Source organism: Schistocerca gregaria, chromosome 5 (genome assembly GCF_023897955.1).
Source record: "Schistocerca gregaria isolate iqSchGreg1 chromosome 5, iqSchGreg1.2, whole genome shotgun sequence".
In the NCBI taxonomy this organism is placed as follows: domain Eukaryota; kingdom Metazoa; phylum Arthropoda; class Insecta; order Orthoptera; family Acrididae; genus Schistocerca; species Schistocerca gregaria.
The window spans coordinates 289,965,951-289,984,650 of NC_064924.1; the positions used below are offsets into that span (position 1 = coordinate 289,965,951).

Consider the following 18,700-nt stretch of genomic DNA (forward strand, 5'->3'; position numbering starts at 1 on the left):
ACAGGCTCTCTGCCACTTCATTTTTCTCAGTATTTTCATGACAGACCACCATGGACCATCTCACATGTCAACATTCATACTGCCCTTAGTCCTATTTGGTATGATTCCCACTACTATGGTAATATTCACATGAGTTTTGAAAGCAACCTCCTCTGTAGACTGCATTTTCCCAGTATCCTACTAAGGAATTGAAGTCTACCACCTGCTTTATAACTGAGTCTATTCTATCATTCCTGTTGAGACTCGTTGATATTTTATTTATTATATTCTACTTTTCTGCATTTTATTTGCACAATTGCATATTTCTGAAAATTTAAAGCAAATTGCCAAGCTCTGCATCACTTGGAAATCCCTTCTAAATGTGACTATTTTTTTTCCATTTTGCTTCAGTAAAAATAACTGCATCATCTGCAAAATGTTTGAGATTACCAATAATATGTCTATCAGTTCATTAACATGTAACATCCTGCGGCACTCCTGAAGTCACACGTACATTTGTCAATGAATGACCATCCAAGAGAACACGCTATGTGCTACCATACTCTCTAGAAAGAAATCCTTAGGCAAGTCAATAATTTATTTGATACACCATATGATAGTACTTTTGTTGTGCAAGGTTGGTGTTCTACTGACTGTTTTTTTAAAAAGTCAAGAAATATTATACTTACCTGATTGCCTTGTTACATGATTTTCTGGATGTCACACTAGAAAAATGTTTTACCGGTACTGGACTGATGCATGCAGAATCAACACTGATTGTCGAGGGGGAAGTAATTTTGTTGGACATACCTCATTACATTAGAGCTCAGATTTTGCAACAGATGGATGTCACTGATACAGAACAATAGTTTTGTGGAATGTGCATCTACTGTTCTTGTAGATTGGTGTGACTTGTGTTTTCTTGCAACTACTACTTGGCACCAGCCACACTCCGATTTTATCTGTGCCAAGTAATCTACAATAATTCTGGTTAAAAGGGAGTTAACTCATCTGCAAATTATATCTAGAATGTGATACGGCTCCTTTGGGCTCTGAGATTTTGTTTTACTTTAGCTATTTTTGCTGTTTCTCAGTGCCACTAATTTTAATATCTATACCACTCACCTTTGCAGTGGGGCAAGAATTGACGTGGGCAGTTCTCCTGGATCCTCCTACGTAAAGGAACATTTGAATGCAGACTAAAGCATCTCTGCTTTTGCTATGCTATCCCCAATTTCAATTCCTGTCTTGCACATGAATATCCGGACACACACTTTGATGTCACTGACATCCTGTACATATGACCAGAATTTTTTCGGGTTTGTATGAGGTCTTTCAGTAAGATTCCAGTACAGTTTATGGCTTCACATATTGCCCTTTTGACAGCTGAAGGTGTCTCATATAACATCTATTGTACAGTAGTTAGCAGTTTCGTCACAGAAAGTGTATACCGTGAAGTTTTGTTCCCATCATGAACTGTTCGTGTTTTGTTTTACATCTACGTATAGAACCATAAAATGGAGAGCAGTGGACTCGATTGATAGGAGTTGGAACCTCAGTTTCGCTTCTGTCACACTGCTTGAAGAATTTGCTTTGTTTCCCCCAAACCCTTTGGGCAAGTAATAAAACCACAAGACCACACCTGATCAACCTTGTTGTTTATAGTGATTACAATGTCAGAGAGATGATGTCTTAAAATAAGCGTTTCACCTAAGTATTCATAGCTGGTTCTAAAGTGTGGCATATGAATTAAGAGACGCGGGTTGTGTCATCAGAAATATGGTGTAAAACGGGTTAAGGTTTTATGGAAATAAAACTCAAGCATTGCTTTCAAATATATGCAGTAGTTCTGAATAAACACCGACCAAGCTGGTCGTGCAATAGGGCTTCATTGGGTAAACATGAGGTCCAGATTAATTACTGTTTTGTAGCACTTCACAAGGTACGTATCTCATACACCCAACAGCCGTTTTTTCTCGTCTATATTTTATGTTTTGCATTGCCTTGCTTAATTTTTTGTAAATGGTGTTTACCTGCTGAATCACAGATGATGAGTCAGAATCAACTACGTCGTAAAATTTTGATGTTTTAGCTTGTTTGGAATATCACGAAATACACATCGTTACAGTTAATTCCTTATAGAACTTAATTTGCAGCATGTGTCCATCGGTACTCCCAGATCACCTTTTTCGCTTGACAGATTGCGCAATATATGAAAAAGCTGGTCTGCTGTGTCACACATTGAATTTATTTTCTCATTTGCTCATAAAAACTGGAATTCGTTATAAAATGTGGACAGTCAACTGACGGCATCAGATATAATTGAGGCTTTCTCTGAAAAGGCGACTTAACTATGTTGAGGGCGATATACACAGCGTCAAATGTTGTACATAGTTTTTTATTCATTTTATACTCTAGTAAATGTACTAAATTTCAGTCAGATATAAGCGAAATATTGTGGTTTTAGAATACATGAGGTGATAGTGTAATGTGTTAGAATTCCTGACTGGTTTGGATTTCCTTTCAAGCCTCAATTTTGCCGGTACATTTAAGATGAAACAACCTATATAGAATTACCTGTTTGAGAGCTTGGAGGGGTATAATAGTTTACCTCCATATGTTTTTTCACATTCTACTCATTACCGTAAAGTTTGCGAGTACTTGAATTTGTAATGATTGTTGTCTCGATCTCTTAAACTCATTTCGTTCACACCCATTTCTCTCTTTCCCAGGTGCTTGACAGCTTGGCTCTTGCGAGAGAAGAGTCGACATCCAAATCACTGACAAGCAGAATTCTATCTTCCAGCAGTGAGATAGTAGTAAAAGCACATTCCCTAAATTAAAAAAACTTACTTTTCTGTTTTGTATTTCCTCATTTTTTTTTCTTTTAAGTCAATAAAAGTTGTGTGGGGCGATATATTATGTTATATTTTCGCGAAATGTACTGGTAAATTTTGTCATATTGGTACACTTTGCTGTACTGGACGGGGTCCGTACCGTGTCGCCATCTATGAGGCGCGGCGCTAATCTACATCGGCATCTACGGTTACCTGTCAGACCAGACGAGGGCAGCGGCAGTTCAGTCGAGTACGGAAGAGAAGGCAGTGTGTGGGAGTGGCAGTGAGGGTGTGCAGTTGATGGCGGTTTAAATTCGCGGTACGGTTCTAGGAGTGTGTAACATTTCCTAAGCGGCGGACTATCCTTTGTTTTCACCCGTGTTGAGGAAAACGCTTAGACGCACACCAATAATGACTTAGACCTGGTAGCATACAAACATAATTTCTGAGTAACACCCAAAATACAGTCAACAGTACTATTTGAAGTGTCTGCAAACTTCACTGTGCGTGCTTTGTAACCGGTGGTCGAGACACGAACATCACCGACCGCAAATTCTCGAAAGTTCTCAATGGGTTCCAAGGTTGAGTACGTGGAGTCGTCGCACATGTATGCGACCAACTATGTGCGTAACTCAAAGGCCATCGGCGTGCTGTGGGGTATCTTCAGCATCTGCTACGCGATTATCGTGGTGGTGTCGCTGGTGACCCCCGAATGGGTGGGCGACACGATGGAGGCAGAGACGACAGGCCGCTTCGGGCTGTTCGCACGCTGCATGTTTCCTCCCGGGGGCGGACCGGAACGGTGCGAGGGTGGCCTCGACGACCTGCGCGCCGCCCCCAGCGGAGCCTTTCGAGCCGCCGCCGTCCTCGTCGCCGCCGCAGCCCTTCTCGCTCTCATCGCGATCGCGGCGATGCTGCTGTTCTTCTTCGTACCCGCCACCACTGTTTTCCACGTGTGCGCTTGGATACAAGTCCTTTCTGGTACGTATACCCCCCGGATGCAGACACACACACACACACACACACACACACACACACACACACACACACACACAAAACATTGCAAATAATTGTGTGACTGTTAACAACTTGTACAGAAACCAGATGGCAATGATGAGTTGAAGGGTACAAAAGGAAAGCAGTGGTTGAGAATAGACTGACACAGGATTGTTGCCTATCCCCAAAGTTATTCGATCTGTGCACTGAAGAAGTTGTAAAGAAATCCAAAGAAAAATTTGGAGTATAGGAATAAAAGTCCAGTAAGAAAACATAAAAAGGATTGAGTTTGCTGTAATTCTGTCAGAGACAATAGAGAAGGCGGAAGAGCAATTTAACTGGATGGACACTGTCTTGAAAGGTGTATATAAAATGAACGTAAAACAAAGTTAATGGAATGTAGTTTAATTAAATCAAGTGATGCTGAGGGAATTAGATTGGATGATGAGACACTTAAAGTAGTAGGTGTAGATGAGTTTTGCTATTTGGGCAGCATAATGACTAATGATGGCCAAAGTAGGAGGATATAAAATGTGGACTGGCAATAGCAAGAAAAGGATTTCTGAAGAAGAGAAATTTGTCAACATCGAATATAGATTTAAGTGTCAGGAAGTCTTTTCTGAAAGTATTTGTATGGAGTGTAACCATGTAGGGAAGTGAAACATTGTCAATAAACTATCCAAACAAAAAGGGAATAGATGCCTTTGAAATGTGGTGCTACAGAAGAATGCTGAAGATTAGATGGGTAGAGGACATAACTAATGCGAAAGTACTGAATAGAACTGGGAAGAAAAGAAATTTGCAGCATAATATGACTAGGAGAAGGGATAGATTGATAAAACACATTCTGAGACATCAAGGGATCACCAGTTTAGTACTGGGGAGGGGGGGGGGGGGAGGAGGGGTAGAGGGAGACAAAGAGATGAGTATAGTCAGCAGATTCAGAAGTATGAAGCTTGCAGTAGTTATTCAGAGATGAAGAAGCTTGCACAGGATAGGGTAGCGTGGAAAGCTGCAGCAAACTGAAAACCACAACAACAACATGTGATTGTTCACTGATGGTTCACACCCTAATTCTGCAAGTCCATAGTAGGTGTTCACTGATGGTTCACACCCTAATTCTGCAAGTCCATAGTAGGTGTCTGCAAGGGGATGCAAGAGAAGGGACTTGCTCTCCCACCTCTTCCCTGAGAAAGTTTCTGCAGATGCCCATGAGATTAACGATATATGTGTTACAACCACATAATTTTCTTGACTGTAATTTTGAATTAATCTGCTTGTTAAGGATTCAGCTCTAATATAATATTTTTATTTCTTTTTTCTGATCCGTTTGCTTTCTGAAACGCTTACATAACATTGAAGAGATGGGTATACTTGTTTTACTTTTTCACAAAGCACTACTGTTTTTGGTATAGCTATAATGGAATGATGCCAGGAAATATTTGTTCATAATACGGCAGTTATGGCACATTTGATAGTGCTGCCATCTCAAGTAGTTTTCCACAATGTGAATCACGTACTGTATATGTAATGAAAGCAAAGTCATAATCTGTAGTTTTCTGAAGCTAGGTCTACAGTGGACTGTGGGTGGAGGTGGGACTTGTTGCATATTTTCCTCATTGCCTTTAAATACATTGGTTGCTTTCTCTCTTTGGTCACATAGAATGGTGCCATATGATATGTGATTATGTACTAAGCTCTGATAGATGACTTTCAGCAGTGAAATGTTAACACAGAGATGTAGTCTCCTTATGGTAAAAATACTTTACTAGTTTTACATACCACTTTTTCTACATAATTGTCCCAAGACAGTTTTTAAGAAATTGTTATTCTGAAGAAATTAGCAGAACACAGTTCCTGTTCCAACTGCTTGTTGCGATTCCGTGTAGTATGTAGGTCCTGTGCTTTATTTTGTTTGCAATACACCAAGCTTCAACTTTAAGAATGGCAAGTATATTTCACATATCAATGTCCCTATTGTTTCCAATGGTATGCAGGCAGCTATATCGTCACAAAATAAATAACCGAAAGTAGATGGTCATGTTATGTTGTATGACAAGTTGTTAATACCAATAATGAATAAGAATTAACCCAATACTTAACCTTGACTAAATGCCCACGTGCCCCTGTGAGGTACTCAGTGCCACTTCTTGCTGAATTCTACTACTTACTAACCTAACAGCATTTTCTGTAAAACTGCACTTTTATTTGATAATATCTCACAGGACACAGTATCAAAAGCTTTTGACAAAACAAAAGCCTACTTTGAAGCCATATCCATTTTCTAGTTGACTGCTACATTTTGTCATAAATTACATTATAGCTTCACTTACTTTTGATAGCATTCAGACTATTGACACAAATCTGTAATTGTCACTGCTAAACCGGGATCAGAACAACAAAGTGACACGGCTAGTTGTTTACAAGACTGCTATCATAGCAACAGCTAATCAGAGTATGAGTTTGTTCACATCAGGTATGCTTTGTACAGTTGTCATATCAGTCAGCAATCTCAGCTGTATGTGACCAGTTAGCTGGATTTGATAGTTGTGGTCTGTAACATAATTGTGATTTGTTCTTGTATGCTTTGTTTCTGCATGCCATGTGTTGCTTTTGTGGATGTGTGAAGCTAACAGTGAAATTACTTAGGGAAGTGATAAGACTTTTGAGATCCTACAAAGCAAACTGTATACTGCACTGTAATGGGAAACATACAAATCACTAAATATGTAACCACACAGAAGCTGCTGCCAGTATCCAAACAATGAACCGATCTGCCATCTCATTTTCCTACAAGTAAGCCTCTGTGATAATTCCATTCCATATCACCACAAATTATTACACTCACTTATTTGTATAAGTCATGACCCATTCATATTAGAGTTACAAGATGATACATTTTTTCGATATGTGAAATGAACAATTTTGACATTTGCAGACGTATAAAGAAGTCCCCCAATAATTTCATTTTATTATGATGATAATTACTTGTGGCTCAATGGCCCGGTGCATCTTTCAATTGGTGAGTTGGTTGTCGCTAACCTATTGCAGTTACACAACCAGAGGGGGGGGGGGGGGGGGGGGGCTCCACTTTAATGTGATGTGGAATCTGAACCACCTGTCGTTCCTGGCGACGTTGTTGAGTGGTCAAGGCTGGATTGAAGACTGAAAATTTCGACTCCGACAGGAATTCTAACCTGCGATCTGTCCATTTCCAGGTGATCACAATTAGACCATCCTGTTAATCTTAGCTTGGTTACTACTAATGTACAATAAGAACAGTAAGGGTCCCAACACACTTCCCTGGGGGCAGCCTTGAGGTTACTTCTATATCCTTTCATGAACCCTCATCCAGAATATGATGCTGCTTCCTCCCTACCAAAAAAAAATCATCAACTCAGTCACAAATTTCATTCAATACTCTACTAGCAAAACCTACCGGAGCAAAAAAAAAAATGTTCTATTAATTTAAGAGACTGACTGAAACGTATGGTACCAGCTGCCTGATTCTAACTTCCTCAGCACCTTTAAAAAATTCTCCAAAAATTTTGGTCTCCAGCACTGTCTCCTTCACTCTTTTTTTTTTATAGCACTGTTCTGTCACTTTTTTTTTTTTTTTTAAATATATAGCACTGTTCTGTCACTGTCAACTATGTTCAGTTGTCTCTGTGTCCATCTGTTTCTCTCACACTGCCATTGTCTCCTTCGCTCTTTTTGTAACACAACCACTGCCTACTGTCTTCCAGTGTATTACTTTTCCGTTTCTTCTCCACTGGCACTGTCGCCGTCTTCTTCTCTCTCTGAATAAAAAGCGCGAAGATGTTCACAGGCCAAAGTTTTCCAGAAAATTTTTAAAGGTGCTGAGGACGGAATAATGAGGCAGCTGCTATCCCACTTTTCGGTCAGGCTTTTAAATAAACAGGAGCATATTCGCTTTTTTATGCCCCAATAGGAAAAAAAATCCCGCTGGTTCTCTTCGTCTCCCTGGTGCAGCAGGGCATGTAACTTATTTGAAAAGAGACGTATTAGCCATTAAAATTCAGATAGTTTACTTACGTGAAACTGAAATAAAGCAAAACTGAATTTACACGTCAGAACAGATTTTTAAGTGCAAAATTTTCTGCGTGTGCTGCAATTTAACAACATGGGGTGCTACGTCACATTATAAACTATGTTTTCGCCTCACACCAGAGTTTACGTGTACAAGTAGGGTAACTTTAAATTTCTGTATTTTGAAAACGGGTGAAGATATCAAGAAAATCTTGATATTTGTTCGAGACTGGGATCTTATATCGTTAAAATTTCAGCCATTTGCTGTGCATAGCCGCCGTAGAATCCTCGGTTGGGTTTTGATCCGCTGGCGACGACGAAAATATAGTAAAGAAACCCTTTTGTGTGGAATTTTCCGAGGAGACGCCCTTGAAGTAATGGTGCCTCCATGAGTCCCATCACCATAGACCACATCAAATGCAGAAAGAACCATCCTATTTGCTCCATTTGTCTAAGTAGGAGGAAGTGTGTAGTTTTATAATTTGTCCCTGTACTGTAACATAGTGACACTAAGACGATCATTCTGTTATGTGTACAAATGGTCCCTAGCCAAGGGTCTGTCCAAAACACTTGACCCTACCATTTTTAAGCGCTGCGTTTTAGAACATTAGTTACGCATGCTGTCACATGCCTACCGATATGGTCTCACTTTTTATTTCATTATGGTTTACAGTTCCTCCCTTTTCCATTCAGGAAGAATGATTAGCTACACGCTCTTGTGGTAACTGTCATTAGTCTACATTGATCTTCTGGGTCCCTAAAGTAGTGTTATGCGTGGGATTGATGTATACAATTCCAACGTAGCCTTTTACTTTTCAAAGTAAGATTTTCGAGTATATATCAGTTGACATTTTCCTCAGGCAAGGGCAACAGTGAGAAACAGCGAGAAACAGAAAAATGGTTTCGAGATTTCGTGACAGATAGTTCTCGATACATTAGCAAACATGTTTTTCATCCTTGTTGCTATTTTATCTCTTTACTGTACTTGAAGCTTTACCTCAACTACTTTAAGCAGCCTATGCGCTGGTTTTGTTCATTTAATACGTTCCCGCTACGCAGTGTGCGGGCAGTGGTCATAACGTTTTGGCCGCGTCAGAGAATGTGATGCAAGTGTTGACAAGCTGCAGTTTCCCAGAAAACTATCAGTACATTGATAACTGTCATATGATCAGCGTATTTATGAGCTTCCGTGAGTGTGACATTTCATATAAATTTTTATTGTCACGCCTAGAATTACTGTTATATATATTTACATCCTGATCGACTCTACTATGAATAATTAATTTTGTATTGTAATTAATTTTGTATTGTAAGACATTTCCAGGGGCAGATGTGGACTCTGACCACAATCTATTGGTTATGACCTGTAGATTAAAACTGAAGAAACTGCAAAAATGTGGGAAATTAAGGAGATGGGACCTGGATAAACTGAAAGAACCAGAGGTTGTACAGAGTTTCAGAGAGAGCATAAGGGAACAATTGACAGGAATAGGGGAAAGAAATACAGTAGAAGAAGAATGGGTAGCTCTGAGGGATGTAGTAGTGAAGGCAGCAGAGGATAAAGTAGGTACAAAGACGAGGGCTGCTAGAAATCCTTGGGTAACAGAAGAAATATTGAATTTAATTGATGAAAGGAGAAAATATAAAATGCAGTAAATGAAGCAGGCAAAAAGGAATACAAACGTCTCAAAAATGAGATCGACAGGAAGTGCAAAATGGCTAAACAGGGATGGCTAGAGGACAAATGTAAGGATGTAGAAGCTTATCTCACTAGGGGTAAGATAGATACTGCCTACAGGAAAATTAAAGAGACCTTTGGAGAGAAGAGAACCACGTGTATGAATATCAAGAGCTCAGATGGCAGTACAGTTCTAAGCAAAGAAGGGAAGGCAGAAAGGTGGAAGGAGTATATAGAAGGTTTATACAAGGGCGATGTACTTGAGGACAACATTATGGAAATAGAAGAGGATGTAGATGAAGACGAAGTGGGAGATACGATACTGCGTGAAGAGTTTGACAGGACAAATGCACTGAAAGACCTGAGTCGAAACAAGGCCCCTGGAGTAGACAACATTCCATTAGAACTACTGACGGCCTTGGGAGAGCCAGTCATGACAAAACTCTACCAGCTGGTGAGCAAGATGTATGAGACAGGCGAAATACCCTCAGACTTCAAGAAGAATATAATAATTCCAATCCCAAAGAAAGCAGGTGCTGACAGATGTGAAAATTACCGAACTATCAGTTTAATAAGCCACGGCTGCAAAATACTAACGCGAATTCTTTACAGACGAATGGAAAAACTGGTAGATGCAGACCTCGGGGAAGATCAGTTTGGATTCCGTCGAAATGTTGGAACACTTGAGGCAATACTGACCTTACGACTTATCTTAGAAGGAAGATTAAGAAAAGGCAAACCTACGTTTCTAGCATTTGTAGACTTAGAGAAAGCTTTTGACAATGTTGACTGGAATAGTCTTTTTAAAGTTCTAAAGGTGGCAGGGGTAAAATACAGGGAGCGAAAGGCTATTTATAATTTGTACAGAAACCAGATGGCAGTCATAAGAGTCGAGGGGCATGAAAGGGAAGCAGTGGTTGGGAAAGGAGTGAGACAGGGTTGTAGCCTCTCCCCGATGTTATTCAATCTGTATATTGAGCAAGCAGTAAAGGAAACAAAAGAAAAATTTGGAGTAGGTATTAAAATTCATGGGGACGAAGTAAAAACTTTTGAGGTTCGCCGATGACATTGTAATTCTGTCAGAGACGGCAAAGGACTTGGAAGAGCAGTTGAACGGAATGGACAGTGTCTTGAAAGGAGGATATAAGATGAACATTAACAAAAGCAAAACGAGGATAATGGAATGTAGTCAAATTAAATCGGGTGATGCTGAGGGAATTAGATTAGGAAATGAGACACTTAAAGTAGTAAAGGAGTTTTGCTATTTAGGAAGTAAAATAACTGATGATGGTCGAAGTAGAGAGGATATAAAATGTAGACTGGCAATGGCAAGGAAAGCGTTTCTGAAGAAGAGAAATTTGTTAACATCGAATATAGATTTATGTATCAGGAAGTCGTTTCTGAAAGTATTTGTTTGGAGTGTAGCCATGTATGGAAGTGAAACATGGACGATAAATAGTTTGGACAAGAAGAGAATAGAAGCTTTCGAAATGTGGTGCTACAGAAGAATACTGAAGATAAGGTGGATAGATCACGTAACTAATGAGGATGTATTGAATAGGATTGGGGAGAAGAGAAGTTTGTGGCACAACTTGACTAGAAGAAGGGATCGGTTGGTAGGACATGTTTTGAGGCATCAAGGGATCACAAATTTAGCATTGGAGGGCAGCGTGGAGGGTAAAAATCGTAGAGGGAGACCGAGAGATGACTACACTAAGCAGATTCAGAAGGATGTAGGTTGCAGTAGGTACTGGGAGATGAAGCAGCTTGCACAGGATAGAGTAGCATGGAGAGCTGCATCAAACCAGTCTCAGGACTGAAGACAACAACAACAACATTAAGAGATTACTATGTTTACACATTTCCTTAAATACTAAATTTTGCGACAGTTAAAATGTTTTGTAGTAAACAGCGTTCGAAAATCTTCAAACATTTTTTTTTTTAGGAACGCTTCGTATAGTTTTAGGAAGCTGATGTCCAGACCTTCAAATCCTCTAAGTATGAGGAAAATCAAAGAGCACCAGTCTGTAAGGTCCCTTTGTTCGACCAATGCCTAATCCCTAGAAACCGATGTTACCAAGTGTATCTCATAAATGTCGTAGAGTGCCTATTTTCTTTGTTTTCTGAAGATATGTTCAATTTTCTTTTCATTACGTGTAGCTGGAGTTAGCGCTGTGTGATAGTGCGATGAAAAAATGAATGGTACAGAAGCGTACTGGAAGAGAATTTAGGTTGTTGCGTGATGTAAGACTCTTCCAGTCTTCAAAAAATAATAAGGCAATTTACAGTGGCCCGATTTTAGAATATATTAATGATGATTACAGCGGAAGGTACGCAGAAACATGGGGAGACTGAGGCAACACGGGAAGAAACGGGGGGCAACATCAGACCCGTCCAAGAACCTGATCAGTAGCTAAATGAACAAATAAGTTGAGAGTTGACCTTGTGACCTACTGCGCGTGTGCCGTGACTCACGAATAGCATGCTGATCTGTTTTTTCACAGTACTGGTTTGGCTCTTTCACTGTCATTTCCTACCGACCGTCCGTTGCAATGCGAATGAAAAAAACACGAGTTACGAACAAATCTGAAGAATGTTGTTTATGGAGAGCTTAAATAGACGCTGAAAAGCATGCGTGAAATGTAAAAAGATGCCACTGGCGTGAATCTCTTACAAAACAGATAATGTAGGACTTTTTTTGTCTAAAAGCTTCAGTGAATGGCCATATTTTTAAATGCCAATGTGTATCATAAATATCTGTGCGCACTTGGAGAGAGGTGCCGATAGGCTCCACATGGTGTGGAATACACTAAGTCGTCCAGTCGAATTTAACTATTGTGAATGAAAGCGACGGATAGTCCTCATGTATCTTTTCTTTCACAATTAGCGAAAACCAGCGACAGTGGTGTATGCACAACGTTGATTCAAATAATGTAAGAGAAGCTGTGAACAGATGTTGTGTAGCTGGAACGAAACATTTTTGGCACGGAACGAAAATATTGAGAGATACGCCAGTTCGGTTCGATTGTAAAGAAGCATATCGACAGAGAACGCCGAGCAAGTGAAACAGATGCTGAAAGGAAATGGATGACTTTCTCTGACTTTGATGTGAGAGAAATAGGGAATTAGAATGTACAGTTTCCTTCACTATTATTTGGGTTCTTGGACACCGATGGAAACTACGTAAGAATTGATTGACGTAATATGTGATAGGGTCTATCTATTATGAAAAGTATCTTTACAGTAGACGTAAGATGATACCTAGCGCTCACAAGCTGCGATACGGTGAGAGGTGGCAGGTGTGGTTCTGGTACAACGATGATTCCTTGTTGCATTCGGGAATGGTGCGCGCGTGGAACGTCAGGCGGTAAAGCTGAGCTCAAATTTCTCTTGATTTTTCCCATCATTGTAATATCGCAAGAAAAATTATGTGGGACGAAGTAAAATTTTCTCTGGTAGTTCTTAAGACGTATATTCTCGGAATCCTAAGTTAAAATATAATCTTTCTCTGTCTGTCTCTCTCTGAAGAAATGAACTCGTGACGAAATTACCCTCTCTTCTTTGGATCTTCTCTGTATCTTTTATTGATCCTACCTAATAAAGGTTCCAAATTGGCGAGCAATGATTAAGAATCGGTCTCTTTCGTGGATGAATTAACGACTTAAATTTCCGTTTGATGCTTACAATTAATTTAAGCCTCACATCTCCTTTTCGTCCTCGTTGTTTCCTATGCTCGTTCATAATTAGGTCGTATCGGACCAATACTCTTAGGTAGTTTATGATTATTCGTATAACCAGTTATTTATTAGTGTAATCGAACACTGCCCACGTACTTGATAAGCATTTACGTTACATTGTTAACACGTTTTCAGTAGCTCACTTTGTCTGTCTGTTCGGTACAAAATTTGCCATTGATTTTAAACTAACTTCCCAATGAGCTTGAGACTTTCAACATAGCTCTGAACTGTATGACAAAGCGGTATTAACCTACTTTCTTGTGTGTGGCGGAAGGGTACTTTGTATGCTGCCATTTCCCCCCTTTCCTGCCCCAGTCGCGAATGATTCGCTGGACGAAAGATTGCTGGTAAGCCTCATGGTGTGCCCGTATGTCTCTCTCGTTTTTCTTTTGCGGTCTTTTCGCGAGTTACATGTAGGAGAAGCAATATATTGGCTGACTCTAGCGGAGAGAAATTGAAATAAAACTGAAATTTACCACACACCTCTTCAGCAGTCATCAAATTTTTGAAATCGGATTGAATAATTTCACTCACAGCTAAATTCAGGAAATAATTATTTAAATAAAAATCAGTTTTCAATCGATCGCTTTAAAAAGGTAAAAATAATTTCTCCTAATCCTATACTGATTGTTTACTCCATACGGTACAGATAATGCTGAACATTTTTGATTGTGAATTTTTAATTGCTATGAAAATAAGATTAAAACGAAAAACTTGAGGCGAATGTAATAGACAGTTGTAAGGATGTGAACTACGCCTGCATCAGTTATGTATTGTATGCGCTTCACATATTTCCTTTTAAATCTTTCGTAGCTAGTAAAAATTCAGTCACAAATTTTGCGGACTGGCTGTATCGAGCTAGGAAAAATTATTTTATACCTTTTAGTCAGATAAAAAACTAAGTATTTTAAAAATTGATTTTTATTTAAATAATTGTTTCTAGTTTAGGATGAATTCCGAGCGTCTGCATCAAGCACAGATCCTCGGCAGGCCCTGCTACGATTTGCTACAATTTTCGGGCATTGCGACATTTCGACATGTAATAACAGAACAGGCGAGCTCCTATACAGTGCTTCCGACATTGTCCACCAGATTACTTACTTACTTCAAAGAGTAACGGCAAGGTAACGTTGTTGGCTTAATCTCAAAGTATTTCGCCCCGTTAAGAACAACATGTTGAGTTATATCTGCTCGGAATCCAGTCAGAAAGCTGGTGCGATAATCTGTAATCTACTTTTTTTCACTTGATCACTGTGCGGAACTGTATAGGGTACCTTCTGGAAGTCAAGGAACTCGCTACAAACCTAGTCTCCTCCACATTTCACCTACTTCCTCCACGAGCAATGAAGTGTCACACTCAAGATCAAGAATGTGGTCACATTTTTCTACTGCAGCGGCAATATCCAATGGGAATTAGGGTCTGCTCGTCAGACTGTGAGGAGCGCAGAGTTAGTTATTGGACGCAGGTTTGAACGGTTGCTGCTGCGCTTCAAGCGTGTTCGGCCAGAATATTACTGGAATGTACAGGGTGTTTCAAAAATGACCGGTATATTTGAAACGGCAATAAAAACTAAACGAGCAGCGATAGAAATACACCGTTTGTTGCAATATGCTTGGGACAACAGTACATTTTCAGGCGGACAAACTTTCGAAATTACAGTAGTTACAATTTTCAACAACAGATGGCGCTGCAAGTGATGTGAAAGATATAGAAGACAACGCAGCCTGTGGGTGCGCCATTCTGTACGTCGTCTTTCTGCTGTAAGCGTGTGCTGTTCACAACGTGCAAGTGTGCTGTGGACAACATGATTTATTCCTTAGAACAGAGGATTTTTCTGGTGTTGGAATTCCACCGCCTAGAACGCAGTGTTGTTGCAACAAGACGAAGTTTTCAACGGAGGTTTAATGTAACCAATGGACCGAAAAGCGATAGAATAAAGGATCTGTTTGAAAAATTTCAACGGACTGGGAACGTGACAGATGAACGTGCTGGAAAGGTAGGGCGACCGCGTACGGCAACTACAGAGGGCAACGCGCAGCTAGTGCAGCAGGTGATCCAACAGCGGCCTCGGGTTTCCGTTCGCCTTGTTGCAGCTGCGGTCCAAATGACGCCAACGTCGACGTATCGTCTCATGCGCCAGAGTTTACACCTCTATCCATACAAAATTCAAACGCGGCAACCCCTCAGCGCCGCTACCATTGCTGCACGAGAGACATTCGCTAACGGTATAGTGCACAGGATTGATGACGGCGATATGCATGTGGGCAGCATTTGGTTTACTGACAAAGCTTATTTTTACCTGGACGGTTTCGTCAATAAACAGAACTGGCGCATATGGGGAACCGAAAAGCCCCTTGTTGCAGTCCCATCGTCCCTGCATCCTCAGAAAGTACTGGTCTGGGCCGCCATTTCTTCCAAAGGAATCATTGGCCCATTTTTCAGATCCGAAACGATTACTGCATCACGCTATCTGGACATTCTTCGTGAATTTGTGGCGGTACAAACGGCCTTAGACGACACTGCGAACACCTCGTGGTTTAAGCAAGATGGTGCCCGGCCACATCGCACGGCCGACGTCTTTAATTTCCTGAATGAATATTTCGATGATCGTGTGATTGCTTTGGGCTATCCGAAACATACAGGAGGCGGCGTGGATTGGCCTCCCTATTCGCCAGACATGAACCCCTGTGACTTCTTTCTGTGGGGACACTTGAAAGACCAGGTGTACCGCCAGAATACAGAAACAATTGAACAGCTGAAGCAGTACATCTCATCTGCATGTGAAGCCATTCCGCCAGACACGTTGTCAAAGGTTTCGGGTAATTTCATTCAGAGACTACTCCATATTATTGCTACGCATGGTGGATATGTGGAAAATATCGTACTATAGAGTTTCCCAGACTGCAGCGCCATCTGTTGTTGACAATTGTAACTACTGTAATTTCGAAAGTTTGTCTGCCTGAAAATGTACTGTTGTCCCAAACATATTGCAACAAACGGTGTATTTCTATCGCTGCTCGTTTAGTTTGTATTGCCGTTTCAAATATACCGGTCATTTTTGAAACACCCTGTAAAAGTGGAATATGTTGCATGGGTAACGCCAGCCATCACGCAGCTATCTAGTGCGAAACTTACACTGATCAACCACAACATTATGAAAACCTACGTAATAGCCAGTATGTCCACTTTCGGCGCGAATAGCAGCGGCGACGCGTCAAGGCAAGGAAGCAGTGAGGCCTTGGTAAGTCGCCGGAGGAAACTGCCACCGCATCTCTCATACGTCACATAATTCTCGTTAATTCTGGGGAGGAGGGGGCGGGGCGAAGAGCTCTGACGCCTCGTTCAATCACATTCCAAATGTGTTCGATCGGCTTTACATCTGGCGAGTTAGGGGGCCGGCACATCAACTGGAAGTCGCCATTGTGTTTCTCGAACCACTGCAGCACACTCCTGGCCTTGTGACATGGCTCATTATCTTGTTGAAAAATGCTACTGCCATCGGGAAGCAATCTCGCCATGGAGGGGTGTACGTGGTTTGCAACCAGTGTAAGATACTCCTTGGTCGTCATGGTGCTTTACACGAGACCCACTGATCCCATGGAGCCCACGTGAATGTTCCCAAAGAATAATAGAGCTGCCGCCAACTCATCTCCGTTCCGCCGTACAGGTGTCAAGAAGTTTTTCCCCTGGAAGACGGATTTGCGCACTCCAATCGGCATGATGAAGAAGGTATCGGAATCCAATCCGACTACGCAACGCGCCACTGCGCCAACATCAGAGCCGATGGTACGAGACGATTTCAGTCGTAGTTGCCGATGTGGTGTTAACATTGATACATGCATGGGTCGTCGGCTGCAGAAGGTCATCATTAGATGTTTTCGGTGTACTGTGTGTTCACACTTGTACTCCGACCAGCATTAAAGTCTGATGTTAATTCTACAGTTCGCAGCCTGTCCCGTTTTACCAATCTGCCCAGCCTTCGACGTCCGACCCCACGACGTCTGGACGTAGTTTCACCACGTGCTGAAGACACTCACAACAGCACTCTTTGAACACCGAACAAGTCGTGCAGTTTCCGAAATGCTCATGCCGAGCCACGGGGCCATCACAACGTAGTCATAATGTTCTGGCTGGTCAATGTATTGCGTAACAATCACGTAACTGATTTCTAATACCCTCTTCACTCTCCGGACCTGCCACCTGCACATTTCGTTTCGTTCCTTTTCCTCAAAGGAATTCGGATTGGAACACATGTAGCAGATATACCGGACATCATTGGTGTTGTTGATACTGGTACTCTTGCGACGATCTGTACAAATTCCATCGCCGACGGCATCCAGCGCTCTTACAAACATTGGTGTGTTGCAGGGAGCGGAAATGAATTCGTTCTCGAATAAGGGAATTTTTTTATGTATCTTGTGATTTATTGTTTATTTTATGATATTTCTGTCTGATTACTCAGCGTTGGCCTGTTACTTATTTATTGTGATCTTATGTGTGATAGAGAAAGAATTGAAATATATGTACAGTAGCTTTTCGATTACTTTTACTCCTCATCACCTTCAGCTCGCTCCCACATGCCGAACGGGGCTAGAGGGTCTTGCGCAAAGAGTTTTGTTTTTCCCTTACAGTATGTCACATATGAAGTTTAGTCGAAATTAGTCTAGGTATTACTGAGCTACATATCATTTCCAGTCTCACACATAGAGGTGCTAGGAGTGTTACAACCACCACTACCACAGCATTTTTTCCCTGGACAGTAAGCCATGTGTGTACTAAGTTTTGTTGAAACTTTTCCAGGCGTTCCAGGATTACACTTACATAAAGAGAGGTGCATGGGTTGCCCTATCCTCATGGTAATTGCCTCCTCGTACCAACAAAGGAAGTATACTACTTCGAACGGCTGAAATCAAATAAAAATTGTGTTACGGTACAGATATATGTCTGTTCCATCACCCATCACCCATCAAGGTCGTCTTGTCTGTAAAACTCTGCATCTGGGTAGAATCGATGTTTAGAAACTAATGAATCCAAGACAAAGGAAACGCAAATCTCTGAAGAAACAATAGAGCGTAACACGGCAGTTATGACTAGGACTGCTGATATTTTTAAAAATATCGGAAATCTGATATATCGATATTTTAAAAAGATATCGTTATTGGCTCTCGATATATCGAGTATCGTTATATCAGCGGAATATCGACGTACCTCCCTATAAAAATATCGGCTGCACATTGTAAATATACTGTCGGTTTTCGAGCTGTGTATTTAATTAGATATTCTGTAAATCAACAAGTTAGCAGCCTGCCTATCCCCATTAGAGCAAGAACTGAAAGGAAAACGATGCACGTTCAAGTTTGGCGATAACCAGTTTGCTAACAATGGTAACTGCATGTAAGTGACACAATAAAAGATGCCTGTT

General features: G+C 40.9%; 1 protein-coding gene across 1 annotated transcript in view; it reads left to right on the top strand.

The window, feature by feature from the left end:
- The first annotated feature begins 3,007 nt into the window (after positions 1 to 3,007).
- The window catches only part of LOC126271973 (LHFPL tetraspan subfamily member 3 protein), a 136,536-nt gene continuing 120,843 nt past the window's right edge, over positions 3,008 to 18,700 (top strand). The window contains exon 1 of the mRNA XM_049974432.1: positions 3,008 to 3,797. Within this exon, the coding sequence (XP_049830389.1) occupies positions 3,386 to 3,797 (412 nt within the window). The 5' untranslated portion in view covers positions 3,008 to 3,385. The remainder of the gene's footprint in view (positions 3,798 to 18,700) is intronic.